At 34.6% G+C, this 27591-nt stretch overlaps 1 protein-coding gene across 1 annotated transcript in view; it reads right to left on the bottom strand.

Annotated features, from left to right (window-relative positions):
• Nucleotides 1-870: 870 nt before the first annotated feature.
• LOC118749696 (Down syndrome cell adhesion molecule-like protein Dscam2) overlaps nt 871-27591 on the bottom strand; it is a gene marked incomplete at its 3' end in the record, with an annotated part of 267478 nt that continues 240757 nt past the window's right edge. Inside the window, 2 exon segments of the mRNA XM_036484490.1 lie at nt 871-1017; nt 26486-26983. Of these exon segments, the coding sequence (XP_036340383.1) occupies nt 871-1017; nt 26486-26983 (645 nt within the window).

Below are 27591 nucleotides of genomic sequence, written 5' to 3'. Positions count from 1 at the left end.
AACACACTTTAGTATCGATACGAAAAACAGTTTCGTTACCGCACAATATGTTGTGTTGTATTGATTCACGATGATGGTGCATATACGCAACATGCGAGTAACGAGATTATTATGTGAGTAATGATTAGGTACTTCGAGTCAGGGATCGTATTCGTTACTCAGTAACGAATACATACGGTTTGCTACAGCTCTATCAGCAAGTTCACAAAATTAATTGAAAACTTGTATAAACCAAAGCATTTACTATATTTGCTGAACAATGATTTTATTCAACTAACAATATTGTCAAATCAGGGTAGTCGCTTTGTAGTTATTAACAAATATACTTTTATCCCAACTAGAAGTCTCAAGTAAATTGCAAACTTTCGTGAACTAGATATTTATTTCGCCATATCCAACTATGCCACTCGGTCACTATAACCAAATCTTGGTAATTATAAGCAACAGTTTTTCTGCGCGTACAGACTTTAATTTTTTTTACCTAAATCACCTAATTTACTTGCCTAAATGATTTCTTAATATATTTGACATTCCACATTCGCCACATCCATAGTTTATACATAGATATGAGCAGGAAATTATGTTACTTATACGCCATGTATCAACGCGTTTGATTAAACTTAACAGGAAAACAATAACTAACCAGCACTTCAATGTTAACAAAGGTAATTGACGATTTTAAGTACCTTTCCAGGTGTTAACTGTAAAAGGGCCAGCTACTTTTTAAATACATATAACATTACTTATTTCCTTAATTTTGTTACTTCGCAAAAAAAAGGGTCCGGCCCTGGACATTTACCCTCAATGAACATACATACATACGTATGTAATATCGACCACCTGGGATTAAATAATTTTTGACTATCTTACCGTATAATTCATTAACAGATATGTAAAATACTTTGTAACCCTTGATTTTGCCATTCTGTCCGTCTACATCTGGAGGTGACCATGTTATATAAATTGATGTGGAGCCCAGCACGTCACATTGTGGACTCTCTGGAGGTGAAGAAGGTACTGCAATAAGAAAATAGAAACAATTGGTTAATAATGTCGTGAAAACCTTGGCCTGGAACTGAGACCCAAAATACATCAATAATTAATGGGGTCGCTTCACAACCTAATTGTATTTGAAAAGATCAGCAATAGATTTTTCCAAATCCGGAATTACATACATATCACGAAATTAAATATAAGAAATTATTTCTTAGTAAAAGAATTATATGTGCATCATGTTTTCCTCGATTTCTCTGTATTAAACAAGGATAAAGTCTTTTGCGGTACACTGAGAAAAAGGATTAGTTTCGACAACTAAAGGTATTTAGTTCCCGAATTTTGACAAGGATTGGGAACTGTTACTATGGGTTGGTAATTATAACTAAATATATTAAAACTTATAATATTCATCTAGGTTGTACCAAATCGTTCATTTAGTTGAAGGGTTTGGTAATACTAATAAATATTTCTTTGAAGCATATTCCTCAAAATTTCATTCAACTTAATGTATGGTTCATAAAAGGACGTTACTAAGCTCTGCTAATGCAGATAAGCTTTGTTTCAACACATGGTTTAGTCATAGTTACCAAATCTTAGTTGAGGCAACCACGATTTGGTTTGAGACCGGAACATGTTCATGCTTGTGAGTCACCCCTGCACTGAGAAAAACGATTGGTTTCGACAACTAAAGTTATTTAGTTCCCGAATTTTGACAATATTTGGGAACTGTTACCAAGGATTGGGAACTATTACCATGGGTTGGTAATTATAACTAAATATATTAAAGCTTCTAATATTCATCTAGGTTGTAACAAATCGTTAATTTAGTTGAAGGGTTTGGTTAATACTAATAAATATTTCTTTGAAGCATATTTCTACAAATTCCATTCAACTTAACGTGTGGTTCATAAAAGGATGTTATTAAGCTCTGCTAATGCAGATAAGCTTTGTTTCAACACATGGTTTAGTCATAGTTACCAAATCTTAGTTGAGACAACCACGATTTGGTTTGAGAGTGGAACATATTCATGCTTGTGAGCCACCCCTAAAGAATGCTGAGCGCTCTCTGAGCACATCTGTGTTTCATATACGAAGAGCGCCAGCTGAGCAGTGCACACAGTCCCACTTATTGAATCGTTTGAATGGGCTAGTATGCCGACCATTGTATTCTCCCAATCGTGCTGACCATTGCATTGTGCGTGGAAATCATCGCTCCGCTACCGCTGTTCGTATATGGGTCCCAGAGCGCTCAGTAAGCTATGGCATGTCGATCGCTGCGCTAGGTAGAAAAAGAAAAGTGTGTGCTATGACATGCACAGAATTATTTGTCTCAGTTTCAGTTTTTCTATCACCGCGAGTGGTTTCGGTGCGCGCATAGTTATTTAAAAATATAAAGTTTGATGCCAACCGGGGTTTCTTAGTGGATATATAATTTATGTGAATTATAATTTGAAAGTGTCTATTTAGCCAAGGAAAAAGCAAAGCAGTATACTTCCAGCAGATATTGACCTGGGTTTTCGCACGACTGTTCCTGTTTCATCGTCGTTTTTTAGGAAATTCATACCACCATATACATATGTATTATTTACTTTAGTAACTAACTTATGTAAATATGTATGTATTTTTTATGCTTAATATATGCAAATAAAAGAAGAAAGTAAACACAACAAACATCGAGTAAATTTTTATTTGTGTCAAACTGAAACTTTTTTTCCAATAATAAACGGTTAGCTGATTCAAGTCTACAGCAAGTTCACAAAATTAATTGATTGAACTTGTATCAACCAAAGCATTGTTTATATTTGCTCAACAATGATTTGATTCAACTAACAATATTGTCCAATCAAGGTAGTCGTTTTGCAATTATTAACAAATATACATTTGTCCCAACTAGAATTCTTAAGTAAATTGCAGACTTTCGTGAACTATATATTTATTTCGCCATATCCAACTATGCCACTTGATCACTATAACCAAATCTTGGTTATTATAACTAAACCTTTTTCTGGGTGTGAAGAATGTTGAACTCTCTCTGAGCACATGTGTGTTTTTAGGGTTGCCAGATTTCTTATGCGGGAAATCAGTACGTTGGACTTTTTCATGCTAAAAAAAATTAGTACTTTTCAGTACAGTTTTATTCAAAGCAAAATTATGTATGTAAGTATCAGACAAGACATTAAAACGCCTGAGTACATGTTTTTAACAATATTTTGGTATATGAAAATAAAAGTGTCATTCATTTTAACATGAGTGGTGTACACTAGTGGTGTACCATTGTACACAGAAATCAATAGATTATTTTATATTAATGACATTGTTGAATAGCAATAATGAGACCATCTCCATCTTCAGTCTTTAAATAGTCAAAGAATTCTATACATTTCATTTTAAAATTACTTTTAATTTGAAGTTCACTTTAAAAAAATTTTAATTAGAAGCCGGTTTCTCTCTTTGCGCCAGGAAGCGAACTTAATACTCTCAGATGCTTCGTTTGAGTGTGGTACAAAAAAAAATATACATAATTCAAACTGTGAAAAAGTACCACTATTTAAGGACTTCATAAATATTTCTCATGGCTTTAATTCATTTTTTCAACTATGGAAAAACTTTGAAAGACTAAGAATTCGCTGAAAAGAGTATCTAACTTTATGTCTTATATGCGAAACTCTTACAAGGTCAGTAAATTGCGAAAAAAGAATTGTAAGTTATAGGCAAAAGCCATTCGAATATCCAAATTTGTTGTTATTAAACTGAAAGTTAATATAACTAACAACGAAAGTCGATATAACTAACAACACTCGACAAAAAAACGTCAGCTTTATTTTTAAATAAATTAAGCTCCATCATATTATCGTAACTGGAATGTAACGACCCGGCGATATACCCATAAAACAATTGATCTTTTTATTGTATTATTAGTTTCTTGGGCATATCAAACATTATCTGAAACATGTCAACTATAATTAAATTATTTTCTTCTTACTTTTTACAGTACAGTTTAAGGAAGTTCCAACGTTATGTAAGAACTTTAAGAAAATCCTAAAGTATTTGGTTTGAATTGAAAATTCAGTAGAAATCAGTACAAATTTTGAAAAATCAGGACATTAGCGTACTGATTGAAGAAATGAATAAAATCAGTACAAGAGTTGAAAAATCAGTACTGTACTGATAAAATCAGTACGTCTGGCAACCGTATGTGTTTCACATACGAAGAGCGCCAGCTGAGCAATTCACACAGTCCCACTTATTCAATCGTTTGAATGGGCTTGTATGCCGACCATTGCGTATGCATATATATATATAAACCCCTACAAGAATTGTGTGATGGGAACTAACACATTCTCATTTATCTTACTAACACATTTGCAAATTTTGTGTTGGTTAAAAAGATACCACTAAATAAGGCCATAAGTCGGAGGAAGACGGAAGATCACATGTACACAAATGTTTACATCACGTTTTGCATATTGCTCTTAGGAAGTTGATAGAAGTACTTGATTGAGATCTCCATCACCAGTGAGCATAGTTGCCAACTTGGTGCTTTAAGCACTAGATTTCGTGCTTTTTGAAAATTAAAACGCCAAAAAAAAATATTTAGTGCCTTGTGCCTTTTTTAGTGCTTTTTTTCTGAACTAAAATTCCTCCGAGATAGGTAAAACCTGAAATATTTAAAGCTGTGGCGGCACTGAATTTACAAGAATCTACAAATTTAAATCCACTAAAATATAACCATGATTGATAAAAAGCTGAAGTTACAAACCCAATATGTTGAATTATATTCGCGTAAGTTAAGTATTTCTTTTTTCCTTTTCTAATTATTTGTATAAATTTTAATTTTTTTACCAGCTGAATAAAAAACAAAAAAAAATTGCTTGGCACTAGAATTTTGAGAGATCCTAATCCTTAAAGTGCCAAAAAGACGGGTTTTGGCTATATTTGAGGTTATATAATGAAAACATAAAATTTTTTGCTCATTTCTACTTATAGCCCTGTATGCAGCTCTCAAGAAAACGCTCAAGAAAAAATTGCCATTATTTCGCGTGCGTGTCCAAGGAATTTTGACATTTTTGATACTTCACAGTCTGTTGTCTCACTCTTTCCTCAAGAAATTATGGAACGGGCAAATATTTCTGTTGCAAACCTGGGTGTCCTTGTGCTCTTTTTTCACAAAAAACTTTAGAAAATCGTAGTAGAAAGCGTAGTAAATTTCTTAAGAACTGCGTACTGCCTCATTTTATATGGAGTTTTTGCTTTTCTTGAGATCTGCATACAGGCCTTTAGGCATCATTTTCATTTGTTGCGATTCGATTTTTCTTTCTCGAGATATACCAGTTTTAATGCGCAGTACTTCGATATTACGACGTAAGTATGAGCCATCATAGCATGTGTAGAGGCTATTCAATCGTTATGAGCGAAATATTTTGTGTGTTGATTTATGTATGTATGTATTCTTGTAAATATTGTTAATTTTTTGCTTTTGTTAAATACCACCTGTTATGAAAATAGCATCTTTTGATTAAAAAAAATTTGGTGCTTTCAGTGTGATAAAACGCTTTTTTCTCAAGTTTTTGGTGCTTTTTTATATTTTCGATGGAAAAAAGCAGTACAAGACATAAAAAAGGAGACAATTTTTTTTTTTAATTTGTTGTGCAATTTATTGTTACAAATTCAAAATAAATAACTAAATGGGTTGGTTTTCCAGTAAGGGCGGTCGTTAAAGAGATGGTGATCGAAGGGGAAGTAGGCGTGGCACCTCCAAACGACCCTTTTGGAGAGGGCATGCACCGCCACTGATAAAAATGTTACTCCGGACTACCTCGGCCCCCTATGGTTCCCTAGGGACTTCTTAAAAAAATGGCCAAAAGACACAATTTTCACTTGCGTTTTTTCGCTTGAAAAATGCTGAATATTCATTTGCACGGGACATTTTATATACCCTTGCTAACAGAAGAGGTGCCACATGAAATGTTATACACTTTTGACAAAAGAATAGGGGTTTCTCCTCTCTTCTTTGGCAACAAGAAAGGATAATTCTACGTAGTAAGGGTTACAAACCCTAAGCGCGGCCAAAGGCCGCCTACGCAGGAAGGAATTCTACGCAAAAATACTGTGGACGTAAGTGAATATTTTGATTTATGGCGATTTTTCCAAAGGGGTTCCTAGGGACCCGTAGGAGGCCTATGTGGTCGGGGATTGCATTTTTGTCAATGGCGATTCATGCCCTCTCCAAAAAGAGGAGTTGGAGATGCCCCTTCGCTCACCGCCTCTTCAATTACCGCCCTTATAGGAAAGTTTGCCCAACTAAATTCTACAAAAGAGTTCTAGACATTTCCTGAATGTATGGCCATTTTTTTAATTTAAGCCCTATAATTAATTTGATATTTTTCTAATGTTTATACCCGAGCGCCCTGCACCTACCTGGCTACGACCATGCTTACATCTTTTCACTACCACACTTAACTTTGCTTACTAAGTAGTGTTTGCGACAATATGAATTGCAAAGTACAGGGCGTAAAATAACAACTGTCGCACAGGTTTTGCGAAAAATAAAAGGGTCCTTAATAGATTTTGCGAAAAAAAGTATTTTTTGTTAACTTTGTAAATATTTTATTTTAATTTTATTAACTAGTTTTAAAATTTTAATCCTTATTTGCATTTGTCCGCTTTGGGAGATAAGTACATGCGGCACGCACGTCTTTTTCAGGCGTATTTTTGCTTAGACTTTGTATAAACAAGTAAGAAAGTCTAAGTTCGGGCGGAGCCGAACATTAAATACCCGGCGCAAGTATTAAATATATGTTTTTTCACCTTTCCGAAAGCTACCGCTAGATGGTAAGCCGGGGTGTATCAATTTTGAGTAAATTAGCGTCCTTAAATTTAGAATTATTGAAGTTTCAAGAATTTCTGAAATTTACCGTTATATAAAAAGCGGCCGTAATTTTAGTCCGATTTCAATACTTTTAAACGTTTTGCTATTATTTGGCAAGCACAATAAAAATACCGAGTTTGGTACAAATTGGTAGAACGGTTACCGATATACATATATGTATGTGATCATAAATGGAAGCCCATTTTCCAAAATTTTCCAATAAACGTATATCATGGTAAAGAATTGTTGCAAGCATCAATTTTGAATAAATTAGCTACGCCCATTTTTCAAAAATTTATTATATTCTTATTTTACGTCTAAAAATTATTGTAAATATCAATTTTGAGTGAATAACCTTCAGTAGTTACTAAAATATCGCAGTTTTCGTATTTCCGAAAATTACCGTTATATGGGATGTGGGCGTAGTTATTGTCCTATTTTTAAAATTTTCGGCCATTTAGTATGCTGTATCAAGGCCAACAACTGTGCCAAGGTTGGAAGAAATTGGTGCAGCGGTTACCAAGATATACACATGTAACCATAAGTGGGCGTGGCTACGCCCATTTTCCAAAAATCTATAATAATCTTATTTTTCGTCTGCAAATTATTACAATTATCAATTTTGAGTGAATTATCTTCAGTAGTTACTAAAATATCGCAGTTTTCGTATTTCTGGAAATTACCGTTATATGGGAAGTGGGCGTGGTTACTGTCCGATTTCGCCCATTTTCAATACCAACCTACCCTGGATTAACAGAAACCTACGTACCAAATTTCGTTGAGATATCTCAATTTTTGCTCGAGTTATCGTGTACACCGACGGACGGACAGACGGACAGACGGACGGACAGACAGACATGGCTTAATCGATTTCTCTATTCATTCTGAGCATATATGTATACATTTGTCTATATCTATCTCGATTCGTTTTGGCTGTTACAAACAACCGTTATGTGAACAAAATTAATATACCCTTGTGCACAAGTGCGCTCGGGTATAAAAAAACTGTATAGGGTTGGTCGAATGAACGCCCTCCGTAGTCATGAGTTCCGTGTCTTTTCTATTGCTGAGTATGATGCCTTATGTTGGACAAAAGACTGAGTATAATGGACCCGAATTGGGAAAATTAGCCTATGGTTACAGAAGATATGTAATAAATTAACCGACGAAGACTTGCGTGCCGCTTGCGCTTTTCTCCCAAACCCGCTGGTAAACCCAAATGAAGGTAAAAATTTAAAAACTAGTTAACAGAGCTGGGTCGTAATGATTCCGTTAGGAATTAAATTACTCCCAATTACAGATTACAAGGAATTGTAATAAGGAATCAATTCCTTCAGTCCACAGCAAAGGAATCGATAACTTTTTCAATTCCTTGAAGTAATTTCAAATGTAATTGGTTTTTTCTTTAATTCCATTACAAGGAATTTCATATTATAATTGGAATAAATTACGTGCCAGTAATGTAATTCTTTTCCCAATTCCTTTGAAAGGAATAGAAAATGTGATTGATTTTTTTTTCAATTCCATTACCTGGAATTGCAAGAGTACTATAGGTTTTTCAATTACTCAAAGGAATTGTAAAAGTAATCGAGAAACTGAAAGTAAATTCACGAATGTACAATGTGGAATTTTTGTTGTGGTCAAAGATTAAAATCGAAAGCACACATTGGACATCTTCTTTGTATATCTATATATATAAAAATCTTGTGTTCGTATGTCACGGTCATCAAAACCCGAGAACGGCTGAACCGATTTGAATTAATTTTTTTTATTAAAATAATACCAGAACCAATGATATCGCAAAAATTTTGAGGGTTGCCACCTATTTTAAATTTTGTAAACCCAATTATATTGATAAAATTAATGAATTATTACAATATGGGTATCAAGTTAAAGAGGTTTAAGAAAGATAACTACTGGAAGTATTTTTTACGAGGGTTGCCACCTATTTGAAAATTTAAACTCAGTTAAATTGTTAAAAAAAAAATTAAATATTGCCATGTGGTGTCAAACTTTAAGAAGGCTTACTGCTGAAAATATATTTGAGGAGGGTTACCATCTGTTTGAAAATAAATAAAATATTACAATATGGGCATCAAATTAAAGAGGTTTAAAGGTACTGGCACAGAGCAGGCTTGCTTTGTTTGCTTCGCTTTGAGATCTGTCAAAATTCATTTGGAATATACTAAAACGTATGAGGGGTGGCCAAATGGGAGCTTTGCTTCACTTACTTTAAGCGCCTCAAAGTTTCAAATAGGCAAATGTTTTATTTGAAAGAGTTTTGTAGGCTTTTGGCAAAAAGGTATGTTCCCGTTCTAAATAAATTCAAACAAACTGCTGCACACTTTTATGTAGAAATTTTACTAAATTAAAAAAGAATATATGTATAATGTATGTAATCCAAAGTTTAATAAAAATGATTCTATGATTCCATATCTATATTTAACATGACGCTGGCTTAAAGTGAAAAATTGCTAAGTCCATTTTTACAAATTTTACAAGAACTTTGAATACAACATTTTGCATGTTTACAGCAAAGCAAAACTCCATACGAATCAGAAGGATTCGATCTTTGTTAAAAGATTTCGTATTATTTTGGCCTTATCGGATATTCGAGGTCTCTTTGGACTTAGAAAATTTGTCTTTCATTGAATATAAACGAGAAAAAATAAGACAAGTACCTTAATCATTAATTTCTCTTGCTTCCTATATAAAAATATGAGGTTTCATAAAATGAAGACTCAACAACTTTTCACACAAAGCTAGCGATATTTATGATGTCAAACTACTGGCCAGTCGCCTCTTGAAAAATCGATATTTTTTAGTTTGTTGTTTTTAATAAATGTACATAAATTTATATATGTATGTATAATTATTAGCATTCCTTTGAATTACAAAAATTAATTCGCATTAATTTAAAAATATATCTGAAAATATTGTTTTGTATTTCTTTTTTTTTTAATTTTATGGAATTTTGTGGAAAAATTATTCTTAGTGTAAGGGAACAGACCTTGACTTTTTAACTGCACAGCTGATTGCTTTGACAGCGTTCCAAGCCACCATTTGGCCAAACGGGTTTTTGAAGTGTATCAAAGCAAATTAAAGTAAGCAAGGCGTGCAAAGCAAGCCTGCATTGAGGCGTTGGCCCAAGAGAAGAAAGATAACTGTTGGAAATATTTTTGAGGGGGGCTGCCACTTATTTGGAAATTGTAACTCAGTTAAATTTATAAAGTAAATAAAGTAAATAAAATGTTGGCATGTGGGTGTCAAACTTAAGAGTTTTAAAAAGGCTTACAGTCTACCATGAACACTTCCAGAAATATGCAATATGAAAAGTTCGGTTTATATGGGAGGTGCCACGCCCCATTCTCCAACCATGCAAATTTTTCTCCATGAGTATGGAATTGGTCTTATATAGTCCTCTACCACAAATATATGCAGTTTGAAAAATTCGGTTTGTATGGTAGGTGCCACGCCCCCTTTCTTTATCGAAACTAAATTTTAGCCTATAACCACCCTTGGAAAGTCTGCAGTAGATTCCGAAATTTCAAAAAAATCGGTACGGCCTTTCTCGAGCTTTGCGAACAGAAAAAAACTCATTTCAAAATATATATTAGTATAGACTAGCAAATATCTGCTTGTTTTGCGGCTTAAAACACTACTACCGCTGGAAATCGATGGATAAATAAACAAGTTTGCAAGGGTTAAGTGCAAGTGCAATAATTTTTTGTATGAAATACTAGCAGGAAATAATGTTACCCATACGCCATATCGTACATGACCATGTTAAAGTTTGGATTTTTTTCATTCGCAATGAAAAAAAAACGGTATACAGATCCGTAACATACTACTTAAAATTAATTTTACGTCTCTCGGCGTTTTTTGTGTAATTTTAGCGTCGTTGCAGTGTTATCATCAAAATTTAGCCATAGCAATGAAATTTGTTTATAAAACTCTTAGGAGGTAGGATCTCCAGTCCCCCAGGGCTCGTAATTCAAGCGGACTCTATCCTAATTTGTAACGCAGGATACCAGTAAAAGTACTTCAAAGGCCCCAGAGGGCACGCCATTTTGGGTAGAATTAAAGGTACCATAATATACACAATTAACTCAATGTATTTTTATAGATACGCAGGGATTAGTCCAAGAGAACTGCAGTGCCCAAGGCAGCAACATTTATGGGTCTCATTAGGGTCGCGGTAGGATCTGGAAAATTTAACCGTTACCCTATAAACTGAACAGCTACAGTTTAAGCTATTCAGTTTTCTTAAAGTCCAATTAGTAATACTACTTAGGTATAAGTTGTTTATTCAAGGCAGTTAGCAACCAAGAAATTTAACAAAGCTATTGCAATTCAACAGTAAAAAATTTTTTTTTATAAATTTTTCGATTACTTTTTAAATTACTTTGAGGAATGGAATTGGAAAAAAAATCAATTACATTTTCAATTCCTTTCAAAGGAACTGGAAAAAAAATTACATTTTCAATTCCTTTGAAAGGAATTGAAATAAAAGAAATTACATTACTAGCACGTAATTTATTCCAATTGCAATATGAAATTCCTTGTAATGGAATTAAAGAAAAAAACAATTCCATTTGAAATTACTTCAAGGAATTGAAAAAGTAATCGATTCCTTTGCTGTGAACTAAAGGAATTGAATCCTAATTACAATTACTGAGGAATGTAATTGTAATTGTAATGTAATTGCATTTACCCAGCACTGATTGCAATAGCTTTGTTAAATTTCTTGGTCGTAACTGAGTTACAATTTCCAAATAAGTGGCAGCCCCCCTCAAAAATATTTCCAACAGTTATCTTTCTTCTCTTGGGCCAACGCCTCAATGCAGGCTTGCTTTGCACGCCTTGCTTACTTTAATTTGCTTTGATACACTTCAAAAACCCGTTTGGCCAAATGGTGGCTTGGAACGCTGTCAAAGCAATCAGCTGTGCAGTTAAAAAGTCAAGGTCTGTTCCCTTACACTAAGAATAATTTTTCCACAAAATTCCATAAAATTAAAAAAAAAAGAAATACAAAACAATATTTTCAGATATATTTTTAAATTAATGCGAATTAATTTTTGTAATTCAAAGGAATGCTAATAATTATACATACATATATAAATTTATGTACATTTATTAAAAACAACAAACTAAAAAATATCGATTTTTCAAGAGGCGACTGGCCAGTAGTTTGACATCATAAATATCGCTAGCTTTGTGTGAAAAGTTGTTGAGTCTTCATTTTATGAAACCTCATATTTTTATATAGGAAGCAAGAGAAATTAATGATTAAGGTACTTGTCTTATTTTTTCTCGTTTATATTCAATGAAAGACAAATTTTCTAAGTCCAAAGAGACCTCGAATATCCGATAAGGCCAAAATAATACGAAATCTTTTAACAAAGATCGAATCCTTCTGATTCGTATGGAGTTTTGCTTTGCTGTAAACATGCAAAATGTTGTATTCAAAGTTCTTGTAAAATTTGTAAAAATGGACTTAGCAATTTTTCACTTTAAGCCAGCGTCATGTTAAATATAGATATGGAATCATAGAATCATTTTTATTAAACTTTGGATTACATACATTATACATATATTCTTTTTTAATTTAGTAAAATTTCTACATAAAAGTGTGCAGCAGTTTGTTTGAATTTATTTAGAACGGGAACATACCTTTTTGCCAAAAGCCTACAAAACTCTTTCAAATAAAACATTTGCCTATTTGAAACTTTGAGGCGCTTAAAGTAAGTGAAGCAAAGCTCCCATTTGGCCACCCCTCATACGTTTTAGTATATTCCAAATGAATTTTGACAGATCTCAAAGCGAAGCAAACAAAGCAAGCCTGCTCTGTGCCAGTACCTTTAAACCTCTTTAATTTGATGCCCATATTGTAATATTTTATTTATTTTCAAACAGATGGTAACCCTCCTCAAATATATTTTCAGCAGTAAGCCTTCTTAAAGTTTGACACCACATGGCAATATTTAATTTTTTTTTTTAACAATTTAACTGAGTTTAAATTTTCAAATAGGTGGCAACCCTCGTAAAAAATACTTCCAGTAGTTATCTTTCTTAAACCTCTTTAACTTGATACCCATATTGTAATAATTCATTAATTTTACCAATATAATTGGGTTTACAAAATTTAAAATAGGTGGCAACCCTCAAAATTTTTGCGATATCATTGGTTCTGGTATTATACCGAATAATAAAAAAAAATTATTCAAATCGGTTCAGCCGTTCTCGGGTTTTGATGACCGTGACATACGAACACAAGATTTTTATATATATAGATATACAAAGAAGATGTCCAATGTGTGCTTTCGATTTTAATCTTTGACCACAACAAAAATTCCACATTGTACATTCGTGAATGAACTTTCAGTTTCTCGATTACTTTTACAATTCCTTTGAGTAATTGAAAAACCTATAGTACTCTTGCAATTCCAGGTAATGGAATTGAAAAAAAAATCAATCACATTTTCTATTCCTTTCAAAGGAATTGGGAAAAGAATTACATTACTGGCACGTAATTTATTCCAATTATAATATGAAATTCCTTGTAATGGAATTAAAGAAAAAACCAATTACATTTGAAATTACTTCAAGGAATTGAAAAAGTTGTCGATTCCTTTGCTGTGGACTGAAGGAATTGATTCCTTATTACAATTCCTTGTAATCTGTAATTGGGAGTAATTTAATTCCTAAAGGAATCATTACGACCCAGCTCTGTTACATATATACATCCATACCTACGAGGACAAACAGCTGATTCCGTACGAAAGGTGCGATCAGTATCGCTCTTTCCTCCTGACGTTAGGCGAAACTTGACGAAACTTGATGTTAAGCACATTATAGTTTCAGAATAGGATTTATGTGTATTCGCACGTTTGCATACGCTTGCTTATTCATATTATAGTTAGCCCTTTAGACTTGTGAGGTATCATTGGAAAGGAATTTTCTCACCCTTTTATTCCTTTAAAAGATGAAAGAGAAAGGTAGGATGAACGAACATCATTCAGAGTTGAATTGAGATGTGTTGGTATTTGAAAAAAAAAAATTGGGACACGAATGAATTTTTTAAGAAACCATTTTTATTCATAAAAAACTTAATTTCTGGAGGTATTTTCAAATGGGTCCAGCCCGCTTAAATCTTATTATTTTTCCGAAATATTTTGGTGGACGTCTTAGAATATAATAAATTTTGTAATCCCGGCGGAAAAACCGCAACTTTTTTTGGTGATGCAGGCTGGTGTACATACATTCACGTTACATACATATACATACCGTCGCCTTAGAGTGTAAACCTGCTAACGACCAAAAAACATATTTTACTGTAGAGGCAAAAAACTAAATATATCTTTAACTCTTAGTCTAAGGTGCAAATCCTACATATAATTTGTTAATCGCGCGACGTTTAATGGCCCTAATCCAGAACGAATAAAAAAAAAACGTTTTTATGGTTTTATTGGGGAATTTCTAACTTAGCAGGTTTTAGTTTTTGTATTTTCAAAATTTAAGTGGATTTAGCAGGTTTTTTGTGTGAATAAAATTGTTTCTATTTTATTTTTTGTGATTACGAGCTCAATTTAAGTTAATTAAAATAGTATTCCATAGATAAAAACTATTATATATATGTAAAAAAAATACAACAGATTTATTCTTCCGTTTATTGCAACAAAAATAGGCAGTTTATAAAACATATATTAGTAACTGTACGTGAAGTATTCCTCTCTCAAATTAATAGTACAAAGACCACATATAAGATAATTTAAGTAGGAACTCAATAATGCCAGAAAGTATGATACATATTATTCAATCATGTGGTAAATTGTTATAGTAGGCGTGGTCATCTTCAGGAAGTAATCGTTTGAAATACTGGAGATCTAACACTTTCTGCGAGCAATCGTACGCCTACTCTTGTATAAATTCGGAAGGTGAGAAAACGGCAATGAAACAGCTACTGGGGATTTTCTTTGCGGTATTACTTCCCATTCGTTGGAGACTCTTAGTTTGAAATGTATGTCGCCACTTGGTGTATACCATAGGGTTCGTATATCAGTTACTTTAGCAGCATCTTTGCCGCGACCGGGACGAATGCTATTAAAGAATTGAACTGTGTTAAAGCTTTTAAAGAACGTGTAACTAAGATAAGTTACGTCATATGGTTTTGGATTTTTTCTAGCTGATCTACATACTTCAATGTATTCTGCAGGAACATGGATATTTCTTTTCTTAAGTGCTCGCCAATTCGGTGTGGTATTTGTGGTGGGAGAGACTCCGTCGCCGAGTACTGGCATTCACCCCGGTGGACGAACGTCTAGCCACAATCCGCATCAAAGCGCGATTATTCTCTCATCTGCGCCCATGCTCCGACGGAAGAGAAGGGCGAGGCGTCCAAGGATCTCTTCTATGAGCGCTTGGAGAGAACATATGACTGCTGCCCCCGACACGATATAAAACTCGTACTTGGCGATTTCAATGCCAAGGTGGGCAAGGAAGGGATCTTTGGCGCCACTGTCGGAATCTTCAGCCCCCAGCTGTGTTCAGATCGAAAAACGAAAGACCAAATCGACCATGTTATGATAGACGGAGAGCACGCTTTCAGTGTTTTAGACGTACATAGGAATTACACGTAGGAAAATCGACTCGGACCAATATCTTGTAGCAGCCAAGATACCTACCCGCCTCTGTGCAACAAAAAATCTAAGCCCAACAATGCAAGGAAAGCTTAACGTCGAAAAGCTGCAATCACAACAGACGGCAAATTTATTCGCCATTCGGCCCAAATTGCTCTGTGAGCTCTCTTCGACAAACCGACATACGCGAGCAGTGGAGGCACATTTCTAGCACATTAAGTACCACCGCCGAAGAAAATCTCGGATTTCTGCGAGCCCGAAAGGACAACTGTTTCGATGAGGTGTGCCAAGAAGCCGCAGAGAAAAAAGATGCCGCCTACAGGGCCACGCTGCGCTCGGGCACAACGCGAGCCATGTGGGGCCATTATAGGGAACTGAAGAGGGAAGCGAGACGTATTTGGCGCATTAAGAAGAGGCCGAAATACGTGAGTGCGAAGAGCTTGAAATGCTGGCCGACAAGAAAAATGCCCGAAAATTTTATCAGAGGGTTAGGCGAATTACTCACGATTGAGAGAATACAAAGGTTGCGCCGATCTCGGACCGCTATTCCTCTCTTAACGAATTTGACAGAATCGTTGTTTGCATGACGTCACACTGGTGCAACTTGTTTACGTTTTCTTGCAACATTTTTTCTTCTTCTTCCATTCTTGCTCACGTTTTGGCATTTCTCTCTCGCAATTGCACCAGTGTGACGTCACACAAAAGTTATTCTCAAAAATCCTCTCTGATCGGCGCAATCTTGTATTCTATCATTCTTGCGAATTACTGAAGGTTTCAAGACCAGGGCGAGCTCCTGTAAGAACAGCCATGGCAACCAAGAGACTGATATCCAGAACGTACTTAAATTATTGAGGGAACACTATTCGACCGTGTTGTAGATAGGAGTAGGCGTGGTTATCGTCCGATTTTGCCCATTTCGAATACGGATGGTATGCTGAAAGGAAGTACACATATCAAATTTCGTTAAGATATCTCAATTTTTACTCGAGTTATTGTGTGCATAGATGGCCGGAAGGACGGACAGTCAGTCACCGTTTTATCGGTTTATTTTTTCATTCTGATCATTTATGTATACATTTGTCGTTTTGCCTGTTACAAACAACCGTTATGTGAACAAGGTTATAAAACCCTTGTGCACAAGTGGGCTCGGGTATCAAAAGTCGACAACTTCGTTTATTTGTGAACCAGCATTAGGGCCAATAATAATGTCAGTCTTGAAAGCCTACGGAGAATCACTCTTGCCAACAAGTGATACTTTTGCGCGATTGAGAGAAATAGAGGTTGCACCAATCAAGGTACCGCTATTCCTCTCTCAGTGAATTTGACGGAATCGTTGTTTGTATGACGTCACACTTGTGCAGCTTGTTTACGTTTTCCTTGCAACATTTTTTCTTCTTCTTCCATTCTTGCTCACGTTTTGGCATTTTTCTCGCAATTGCACCAGTGTGACGTCACACAAAGTTACTCTCAAAAATCCGCTCTGATAGGCGCAATCTTGTATTCTATCATTCTTGATACTTTTGACTGAATAGGCAATTGAGAAGTTAAGTCCTCTCTCGTCGTTCAAAGATCACACTCCATAAGTTACTCATCATGCCTGTGCTGGTTTAAGGAGCGGTGGCATGGACAAAGAAAACATCTGATGAAGCGGCTCTTGGAGTTTTCGAAATAAAGATTCTGCGAAAGATTTACGGGCCTTTACGCGTTTGCGATGGCGAATACCGCAGACGATTTAACGATGAGCTGTTTGAGCTTTACAACGATATAGACATAGTGCAGCGAATTAAAATTCAGCGGTTCCGCTCGCTTGGCTAAGTCATTCAAATGGACAGAAACGCTCCTGCTCTGAAAGTATTCAACGCGGGCCGCGATACTTGTAACAGAGGAAGAGGAAGGCCGCCTTTGCGTTGGAAAGACCAGGTGGAGAAGGACTCCACTTGGCATTTCCAATTGGTGTCAGTTGGCACAGAGGAGAAATGACTGGCGTGCTGTTTTGGACTCGGCCAAAATTGCCTAGGCGCTTACAGTGCCAATAAAATTGTAATGCTGTCACCACCTAGCATCGTTCTATATGGTATAGAATTTTTGAAAATCAATATTTTTCGATCGGAAAGCTCTGGTTATCTTCAGGATACTTTCAGTAATAATACCCAATTGTTTATTTGACCATTTTTAATACTGACGATTTTTTATTGGTTCCCACTTTGAATTTTTCGGGGTTTTTATGGGGTTTTGGCGGGCCTATAAGTTATAGTTGCGATGAAAAAATGGTTAATTTAACAATTAAGTATTACTATTGTAGTCTGTTGCAGAGAAACAGAGTTTTCCGATAGAAAAACATTGATTTTTAAGAGCTCTATACTTTTCTACGAAAAGTTGTTTTTTCCCCATACAAAATACATAGAAAGCTTTGGGTGCTTTGAGCGACACATATTTTTTTGATTTTAAAATAAAAAAGTAGAGGTATAATTTTTCAGTATAGAACAATCCTAGGGGGTGGGAGCATAAAAATTCCGACCTTACTTTTTCACGTGTATTTTTAGACCTTCCTAATGTGCATAAATACATTCATGTGTGTCACCAATCTATTAATATCGTTGAATTATTTTAATATCTATTGCAAAATTTTATACGGACATGACTAAAAAGTAGAAAATAAGTAAAATACAAAAAACTCTTTTATATTCCACTCCTTTATGAATGGACTAAAAAGTATAAAATAATATTTCTCAGTTCCATGGAGTTGTTTTTGATAACTTTTGATTTTGAAAGTTTAGCAAAAGTCATTATAAACAATTTATGAGATTGAAAATGAAAAGCGTGGGTGCATGTAATAGACTTAAAATGATATGAAAAGTAATATATGTATGTACATTGTACATAGTGGGTATATGAATAACGATCGCTTAAAATCGATCTCAAATTTTGTAGTTGCGCTGTTGAAATTTTAGGTCTAAGTATGTTATGTAGTTGTAGGATTGTCAATTAAATCTAATTCTTTGTATTGCATGCGCTCCACGTTTTTCGTTTTCAATCTCATAAATTGTTTATTATGACTTTTGCTAAGATTTCAAAATCAAAAGTTATCAAAACAAATTCTATGGGACTAAGAAATATTATTTTCTACTTTTTAGTCCATTTATAAAAGCGTGGTATATTAAAGCGTCTTTTTATTTTATTTATTTTTTCTATTTAGCTCCGAAAATTGGGCTTTAGCTCCTAGCTTATTTTTTTAGCTCTTTTAAAAATTATCTAGCATTTTTTTAGCTCCATAATGTTTTAGTTGTATTTGGTAATATATTAAAATTACAATTCTGTACAAGTGTTGACTAAAATTTATTCGGCTTTGGTGATCTCATGCTATTTTCGATACCTTCATGTTATTTCGAGTAATACTTAGAAAAGTGCGCAAATGGCGCGCAAGCAAATGGAAAACGGCTAAATAGTCGATTAGTTTGTACCACGTGCGCGAAAGCACACACACTATACCGGACAGTAATTCCCCTGCATCGGAAATACTAGTGCAGAACTAGTGAGTTCACTAGTTTTCGAGAGTCGAATACCGGTACCTTGCAAATCTACCAGCCATGCTTTCTACTGTCGCATTTAACATGGAGTTGTCCTAGGAGGTGACAATTGACTCCCGCTGCGTAACTTTTCACTAGTACTTGTAGTAGTAACATGTAACCTGTAACCGAACCACTTTTTTTTCGTTGTGCACTTCACAGATACTTTTTCATAATTAAAAAAAAAAAACGAAAATAAAGATTTTAAATTATATGTTCTGGATAGTGAGATTTGAACTCGAACACTTTCGGTCGCAATTAATTGCAGCCAGCATCTTTGCGCACCCAGCTACAGGCACAACATAAAAATGTGCTTTCAAATGTTCGCTTTGAATCAAGCCAGGCGACGATTTGTTCAAATTTAAATTTGTCTTTGCTATTTATTTTCCTGTGATCGAACGTACAAAAGCTGCTGCGTGGCGTTGTTTGAAGTTTTATTATTGGGCTGAACTGATTCTTGATCATTTTAACAAAATTGTCACTTTAACGCGCTATATCTCAGTCGTTTGTGTATCGATCGATCACACAATAAACTACAAACTATTGCAAAGAATTTAAGTTTAACACCACTTCTTAATACTCACTACAAATAAAACTACAGGTTCATAACTTTTTATGAGAATTAAGAGGGTGTTTGTTTTCAAATGCAAAAGCTGTGTTATAGTTTGAAACTAATTTTTTGTTTTAAAACAGTGTTGTATATGACTATGTAGGGAAGTTTTTGCGAAAGTTTCAGAATTAAACATCAAGTAGTTGCAAAGTTATAACAATATTATTATGACTCACACGGTTAGCAGATTAGGGCGCAGCGCTCTAAAAGGCTTTATCCTCTTCAGACCCATGCAATAAACAAACTTGAAAGATATGATTTTATGATATTTTCAGGCTTGATTGGATTTCAAAAAAACAATTATTAAATTTGTTTTGGTTATTTATTTTTTTTTCAGTGGAATTTAGAAGGTACACATATGTGTACCTCAGGTCTTAACATCTATAAAAGGTTAACATCGAATTAGGAAGTAGTATGATATTTTTCAAAACAATTGTTTTTTAGAATGCATAGATAAATATTACATTTTGCGCAAATGGTACGGCAACGTGAAGAACATCCTGGAAGTCTGCTTTTGATGCAAATTTATCATCCATACACCTAGGTAGATGGTTTATTGCGTCAAACCGGGTTTCCATTGCTGGCTGGGCTATAACTGTACGTTGTTTTTTTCTTGGAGGGTCTTCTTCTGGAAAAGAACAGCTCGAACTTGTTGATGCGCGACTGGTGCTTGGATTTAAAAATATAGGATTGATATTTCCACCAGCGTATTTTATCAAAGCCGCCGATAAATTCAATCTGTACTGCAAAAGGGTTAACCTATTTCTTGGCTCCACATTTTCATCTTTACAACAGCGAATGTACATTATCCAGCAGTTAACGATGCACAAATCTATGAAGTGGGAAAAAACTCGCACGGTCCACTTATTAGTACGCATAGCATTCTGTAGTAAGCAATAAGCCTGTCGCACAGATCGATTCCACCCATGCAGGTATTGTAGTTTCGTACTATTGCTGGTTGGTTGACATCAATTTTTCTTTTTTCTACTTTACACCAGCGTTTACATTTGTCTACAGGATTGCTTCCGACACAAGTAGATTGCATGGTAACTGCCTTTGAATCCTTCCATTTTAGGATACACACTTTTCCATCATTTCTGACCCATTCATCAAATTCGCCTCGAGCTAAGTCTTTATCTATTTTGATCTTTTGCCGGACTGGTCCATATCGGTTGTTCATTACTGTACCAGTTAAAAAGATATCTTTGTTCGTATTATTTAAATAGTCTGCTAACTTCAGACTCGTAAAAAATCGATCCGTATACAAAACACATGTTTGACTTATGGTACGACATAAAAGCTTGACGATACCAGCTCCTAATCCCAGTTCGGCCATAGTTTCTCGTGAAAGAGTATTTGAACCAACGTATATTTGAAAATCTAGGACAAAGTTTTTTAGACCCAATGTGTTTGGTTTGGAAGGTAAGTATTGCCTGAATTAACATCTTCCAGAAAATGGAATCATTTGCTCATCTATTGACATATGCTTTGATCGTGGAAGACTGTGACATTTTTTTAGTACCCTATCCAGAAGAGGTCTAATTTTCCACAATTTGTCATCAAGGGCATTTGATTTGTCGTTAGCAAAATTAAGATAGTTTCTAAGTTCAAAAAAACTTGATCGTGGCATGGTATCTCGGATGAGAGGAGCACAGAATTGCCTGTTCCAATATAATCGGGCCTGGGGATATTTTAGAGTACCCGTCATTATCTGCACTCCTGAAAATTGTATTAATTCAATGTGATTAGTTTTAACTGATCGCAATTCACGTTTATATGATGAATAGAGATTGGTCTGCTCCGCCAATAATTTCCAAAAATCCAGATCAAAATATTCAAAAAATGAGTACAATACACTGTAGTTTGAATAGCCCTCTGCTATCAAAATGTCTTCATCGATTTGAGGGCCACACATAACCATATTCTGCTTGCGCCAAAGTATTCATGCTGCGTTAGAAAAATTGGCTTCGTCACTGACATCTTCATCAGACTACTCTTCTTCTTGTGAAGACCCTCCATACTCATCCAGAGGCAATGCGTACTCATTGCCATCGTCATTAGATAACTCACCATCGCTGTCCATAAGAAGTCTTTCAATTTCACTATCATCCATTTTCACACTTAGCACCGTAAATATGTAAAATAATACTAATTGAAACCCGACGTGCACATATGTGTACCACTTATAGAACTGTGTCCCAAACTGAACAGAAAATATTTATCAAATCTGTTTCCTTTTAGAATTTGAATTTCATCGATTTTGAAGAAGAAAAAAAAAGCTCAATAAAAAAAATGCAATGCTTGGCCTACTTATCTAAGTCAAACTTCTTTTGCCTTCAAATCTATTCAACAAGAATCGATTATTTACATTTAATTTGGAAATGCGCATTATTCGTAAGTTCTTCAGATAACCTGACCGATTTTTATTAAATTATCACTAATCTAGTATTAAACTTATGATATTACTAGATACGTTTTGATTAAAGAATGATTTTAGAGGAAAAATAAAAAGGTGCACATATGTGTACCCCGGGTCTGAAGAGGTTATAACTCGGAAAAGTAAAAAAAAGTCCTTTTTTATTAGTGATTTATATGTAAAAAGACTTGATCTTTCGATTGAGATAACTAAAAACAATATTAAAAATTACCATAATTCAGAAAAATTACAAATAAATTTTCGTTCAGAATTTTCACCATGAAAATGGGAAAATTTTGGAAAACGCTCAGTGCCATCGCATAGCCCGTACAAAAATCTATAGAAATCATAGTTTTCGAATTATTTTTCCTATTTTCTGTCTGCTTCGCAGCTAGTCGAACAGTAGCTTGTTTTGCACCGCTCAGGGCGCAGAGACATTTGACGTGAATTGCCCCCAAAATAATTTAAGAAATAGAAATGTTATGTAAAAAGGGGTATCTACATATGTATTGCTTTATTTTGGTACTTTTAAGTCCGATATTTGCGTGGTGGTCACACGAGGGAAACATAACATAGATAAGTATTCAAAATATTATTTGTATTTAGATGATAAATAACAAATTCCTTTATGTAATAAGGGAGCACTATTATATTAAAACGGCCAATAACCTTTAGAAAGTGCAATATGTAACCAATATCTCGATTTATTACTACCTGGATCATAATATGCTATTATAGTAATGTAACTAGTACGAAAGCGACAATTATCTCCGAACCCGCTGCAGGGTCGAGCTCCAATAAGCACATATGGTGTCTCTCAGGCGACCACGGTAGAAAAGGAAAGCCAAAACTTAAGCGTTGATTGAATTACAAATTTGGAAATGCAGTGGAAAAACATACATTTGTATCCAAGGGAAAATACAGACTCCACTATAAATTCTTGGATCTAGGTTAAAGAATTCAAAAATTAATTAGAAGAAAATCCCTTTTCTTAACGCGCGGATATTTTTACCTTATTTACTAATTTTACCTTTATGTAGAGAAGGAAATAAAACTTTTCAGAGAAATTTTGCAAAAAATGATTCGTAATAAGATTTTTCATGGTCAATTCAAATATCTGAAATTGCAGATTTTAACAGTTTGTAAAGTATGTTCATTGTCTAGTCTAGGGATGCACAGCAGAGGTGCACGCAGTCGACGTCGCGGGCAAACTGCGAGCACGCGAGCGTACCTGTACGGAGATGGCAACGTATACATATTAACCACTACACCCTTATTTTCAAGTAAATATGCGTGTATGTATGTGTACTTATACGACAACTGAGCCAGTGTGGCATCAGGCCACCAGAAAAAGCCAATTTTTCCAAAACAAAAGCGCCAAGTTTTTATTATCATATTTAATAATTTTTTTGATTCAGTAAAAAATGTATATACATATCCATTTCCTCACGTTTTTATTAATAGATTAATTTCAATACATTTACAACAACGCAAAACCTATTTAATTTACCTATTCCTCACATTTTATTCAGTAAATGAATTCCATCTTAATGTAGAATATTAGTGTATAGTGTATACATACATACATATGTACCTATGCATTCGGTGTGCTTAAATTAAAAAAGCATCCCTAAATACCGCACCAAATATTGAATTCCAATTATTTTGGCTTTTTGGTTTCCCAAAAGCACTAAATTTAGTGCAAAATGCACGACCTTGGCAACAGTGAGCTGAGCACATCAATGCTCAAACAGTGATGCCAGACCAAGTATTGAGTAAATACGCAATGTATATTTTTCTTTTAAAGCAAAAGTTCTAATTGGCGAGGGGATTGATTTTTGATTCTTACATAGAACAATGATAAGATTCACAAACTTATCTTAGGACTTAATTTAAACAATCAACATTATTTGTAGACGAATATATTTGTGTTCGTATGAAATAGTAGCTTATGTCGTGAGGCTGGCTTTAGTAAAATGTACCATTTCCTATATTCTTGAAACCACAAGGAATTTTTTTTATGAAACTTTATACGAATATTGAAGTGCTAGCATTGCCATTAACATTACGTCTTTTACGTTTATTTTCCAAGAGTTCTTCAACGACTCGGCGCCAGTGAGTCTTTCGCAATCGTATGCTGCGAATGGTTCATTATACTAAGGCCAGTCTTCCGACATAAGCTACTGTTCTATACGAACACAGATATGTATACTTCCTAATAGGCTTTTAAAATGCCCAATACCCAAATCCCTCGCATGAGTTATTATCGGTAAAAAATTGGGTACGCTCAAATCTGGCATCGCTGCAGCAAGTACAGCGCCAGTGAAACAGTGTTGATATTTTAAGTACAATTGTACTTTTTTCAGTACAATTAATTTTAAAATGTACAAAAGTACAAAATACTTTTTGTACCAAACGCTCAAATCTCTTCTAGCACTTTGATTCTTAATCCGTTTACATTTAAGTAAATGGATATACTTATATTTCATATTTGCTACAAAACGAAATTATGAATTGTAATTTTGAATGTAAACGTGATTGTGAACAGTAATATTAGTGATGTGCGTTATGGCGATTTCTTATCACCGGCGGGTGAAATGTCGCTCATCGCTATTTATTTTGGAAAAATCTTTGGAAATGCTATTTACCTAATGGCGATCCTGCAGAAATAGAAGTAATTGAGCAATTCGGGGGTTGAAAGTAAAAAAAATGTATGTAAATTCCATGCGTTGAAATTATAAATTTCCCTTGAGGATTTCCATTTTATCGATAGTGATCTCATTTTATGTTCATTAATATGAACTGACCTATATAGTGTATTAATGTTTTATCATCATTGTCTTCATCTTTGACAAAATTACACGGTCATCCGGTATTTATTTTATTTTTTTAAATAATTTTAATTATTATTTTTTTTATAAAATTGTAGCTCATTATCAAACAAAAACCTTGCAAATAAATCGAAGCTTGAAATAATGAAAAAAATCAACAAAGTTTCATCAAATTTTCACAGTTTTTGTTCACTTGAAGCCATGTTTTGGGTTAACAATTTTGTAGCCCATTCATTCTGGTATAATAAGGTGCAAGTTTGAAGTGTCTAGAAAATACCATTGATTTTTTGAATTTTTCTGTTTGCGGTGTTGCGCACTTTCTTCCATAAAACGAACGTTCGCAGTTTATGTTACATGGATGAATGCGCGTGTAGCGTTGTTGTTTTTTATTCCAATATTTTAAATTAAGCTTTATTTTAAAGTTTTTCTTAGACAATGATAAATGATGTACACAAATTTCAGTATGGAAAAAAAGTGCAACACCTTCAACAAAAAAAGTTCTCAAAAATCTACGCGAATTGAATGTACTATCTCGATCATTTAAACATCTCGGACTCGCCCACCACTTAAAATGATTATTTAAATCTAAAGTATATATTAAATGATATTTAATATTTGCTTTAGAGATGAAATTTCGACAAATTTGTTTAAACGAAAATGTTAAGCGCGTATGCAGAATGTGGAAGCGAGATTCTTCTGCTTGCGTTTCTATGTTTATATCATTTATCAGTTTAAGCACATACGATTAAATGTAAAAAAAACTGTTTTTAATTGCGGATCCGAAAGAAATATTTATTAGTTGCATTGAGCTACGCAAAAATAGTGCCGAAATCAATCGATTGTGCTGAAGGTGCCGGCTGCTTCCGAAAGGGCCGAAAATGGCACAATGTACACTCATGTATCACTGTCACACATACAATCTCACTATTCTGTTGACTTCGTTTTCCCCTTCCGATAACTTTTTGCTTCCGCGCTTGCCCAGCACCGCTGTGCAAAGCTTTGCACGCGCAGTCGCCCGCGACACATACATACATATGTGCTGATTTGGGCATCCCTAGTCTAGTCCATATAAGAACATATGAATGTGGCATACATATACTTATGTAAGTAGGCATAGCAATGAATTCGAAATAGTTATATGCACCTTATTTTGCCTTTAAAAGTTTTTTTCAGCACTTGAATTTATAAATCTCGTTTTTTTTTTATCAAAATTGCGGAAAATGTAAAAACTCCTTTACGTCAATAAACCCTGTCGAAAGGCCACTTTTCCTAGGCATACCGTTAGTTCAGGTCGACAACAAAGATTGAGGGATTATTAGATTCTAGAACGTGTTAACAACAATAACTTGTCGTTTTATAAGACATCCCAATGTAGACGTCTGAGAAAGAATAAGTCTACCAAGTTCAGAAGGATCTGTCTGCCTAAGAAGTACTCTGTGCTTGTCCAGTATTTTCGTTTGAAAGAGGTAGATTAAGAACAGTGGTTCCAGGAACACAATGTGCATCTCGTGTCATGCTTTTGTTATGTGCTAATGATTTTGTATAGTATATTACTTACCATCTTCCATGGTTTGCACTGCTATCTCTCTGCTCGGTGGTCCGCTGCCTTGACTTGTGTACGCCTGCACAATTATGTGATATTGTGTAAATTTGTTTAAGTTACTTAGTACCGTTTCTCCACCAAAATGTGACCGCACTTCGACAGTTTTGAAGCTAAACCCTTGTGTGGGATTCACTTCTTTGTCTTCAGGCGATAGTGACATTTGATATCCAACATAGTATCCTAGCAGTATTCCATTCCAATAGTCCCGATCTGGTGCATCCCATGTGACAGATATCTCGGTGGAGCTTCTCGCTTCTGCACGCACATTCAACGGTGGCCCAGATGGCACTTCCTCTAGAGTGGTTACTTGAACAACCTCTGAATACTCAGAGGCGCCCAATTTATTTTCCGCAGACATCCGAATATGATAAGCTTTCGCAGGACGCAGGCTTTGTATGTTGACAACTGTTTGACCACCGGTGATGGTTATATGCTCGGCATTTTGCCAAATATCTACAAGTAATTAAAGAAAAACAATAAAAGAGGAAACTTAGATTTTAATGAATACTGTATTTTACCAAACAAAGGTGCAAGACTTGAACAGATATTTTTGGTTTTTAACTGTATAAATATTATTTTTCTTTACTTTGTCAATAAAACTGCAGTTAAGGCTTGGTAAAATCAATTATAAGAAACAAAAATTGAAAAATGATTTTTATACTCGAGCGCACTTGTGCACAGCAGTATATTACCTTTGTTCTTATAACGGTAACAGCCAAAACGAATCGAGATGTCAAATGTATACATAAATGATCAGAATGAAAAGAGAAGTCGATTAAGCCTGTCTGTCTGTCCGTCCGTCCGTCTGTCTGTGTACACGATACCTCGAGCAAAAATTGAGATATCTCAACGAAATTTGGTATGTAGGTTGCACTTTATCCAAGGTAGGGTGGTACTGAAAATGGGCGAAATCGAACTGTAACCACGCCCACTTCCCATATAACGGTATTTTCGAAAAATGCATAAACTGCGATATTTCAGTAAATATTAGATGCAAATTAATGAAAATTAGTATGTACACTCTAAAAAGTGCATGTAAAAATACTACTGAAAAGTGTTTA

This window comes from Rhagoletis pomonella, unplaced genomic scaffold (assembly GCF_013731165.1).
Source record: "Rhagoletis pomonella isolate Grant_MI unplaced genomic scaffold, Rhpom_1.0 Rhpom_scaffold_00034, whole genome shotgun sequence".
Classification (NCBI taxonomy): Eukaryota; Metazoa; Arthropoda; class Insecta; order Diptera; family Tephritidae; genus Rhagoletis; species Rhagoletis pomonella.
This window is presented reverse-complemented; position numbering and strand designations above follow the sequence as displayed.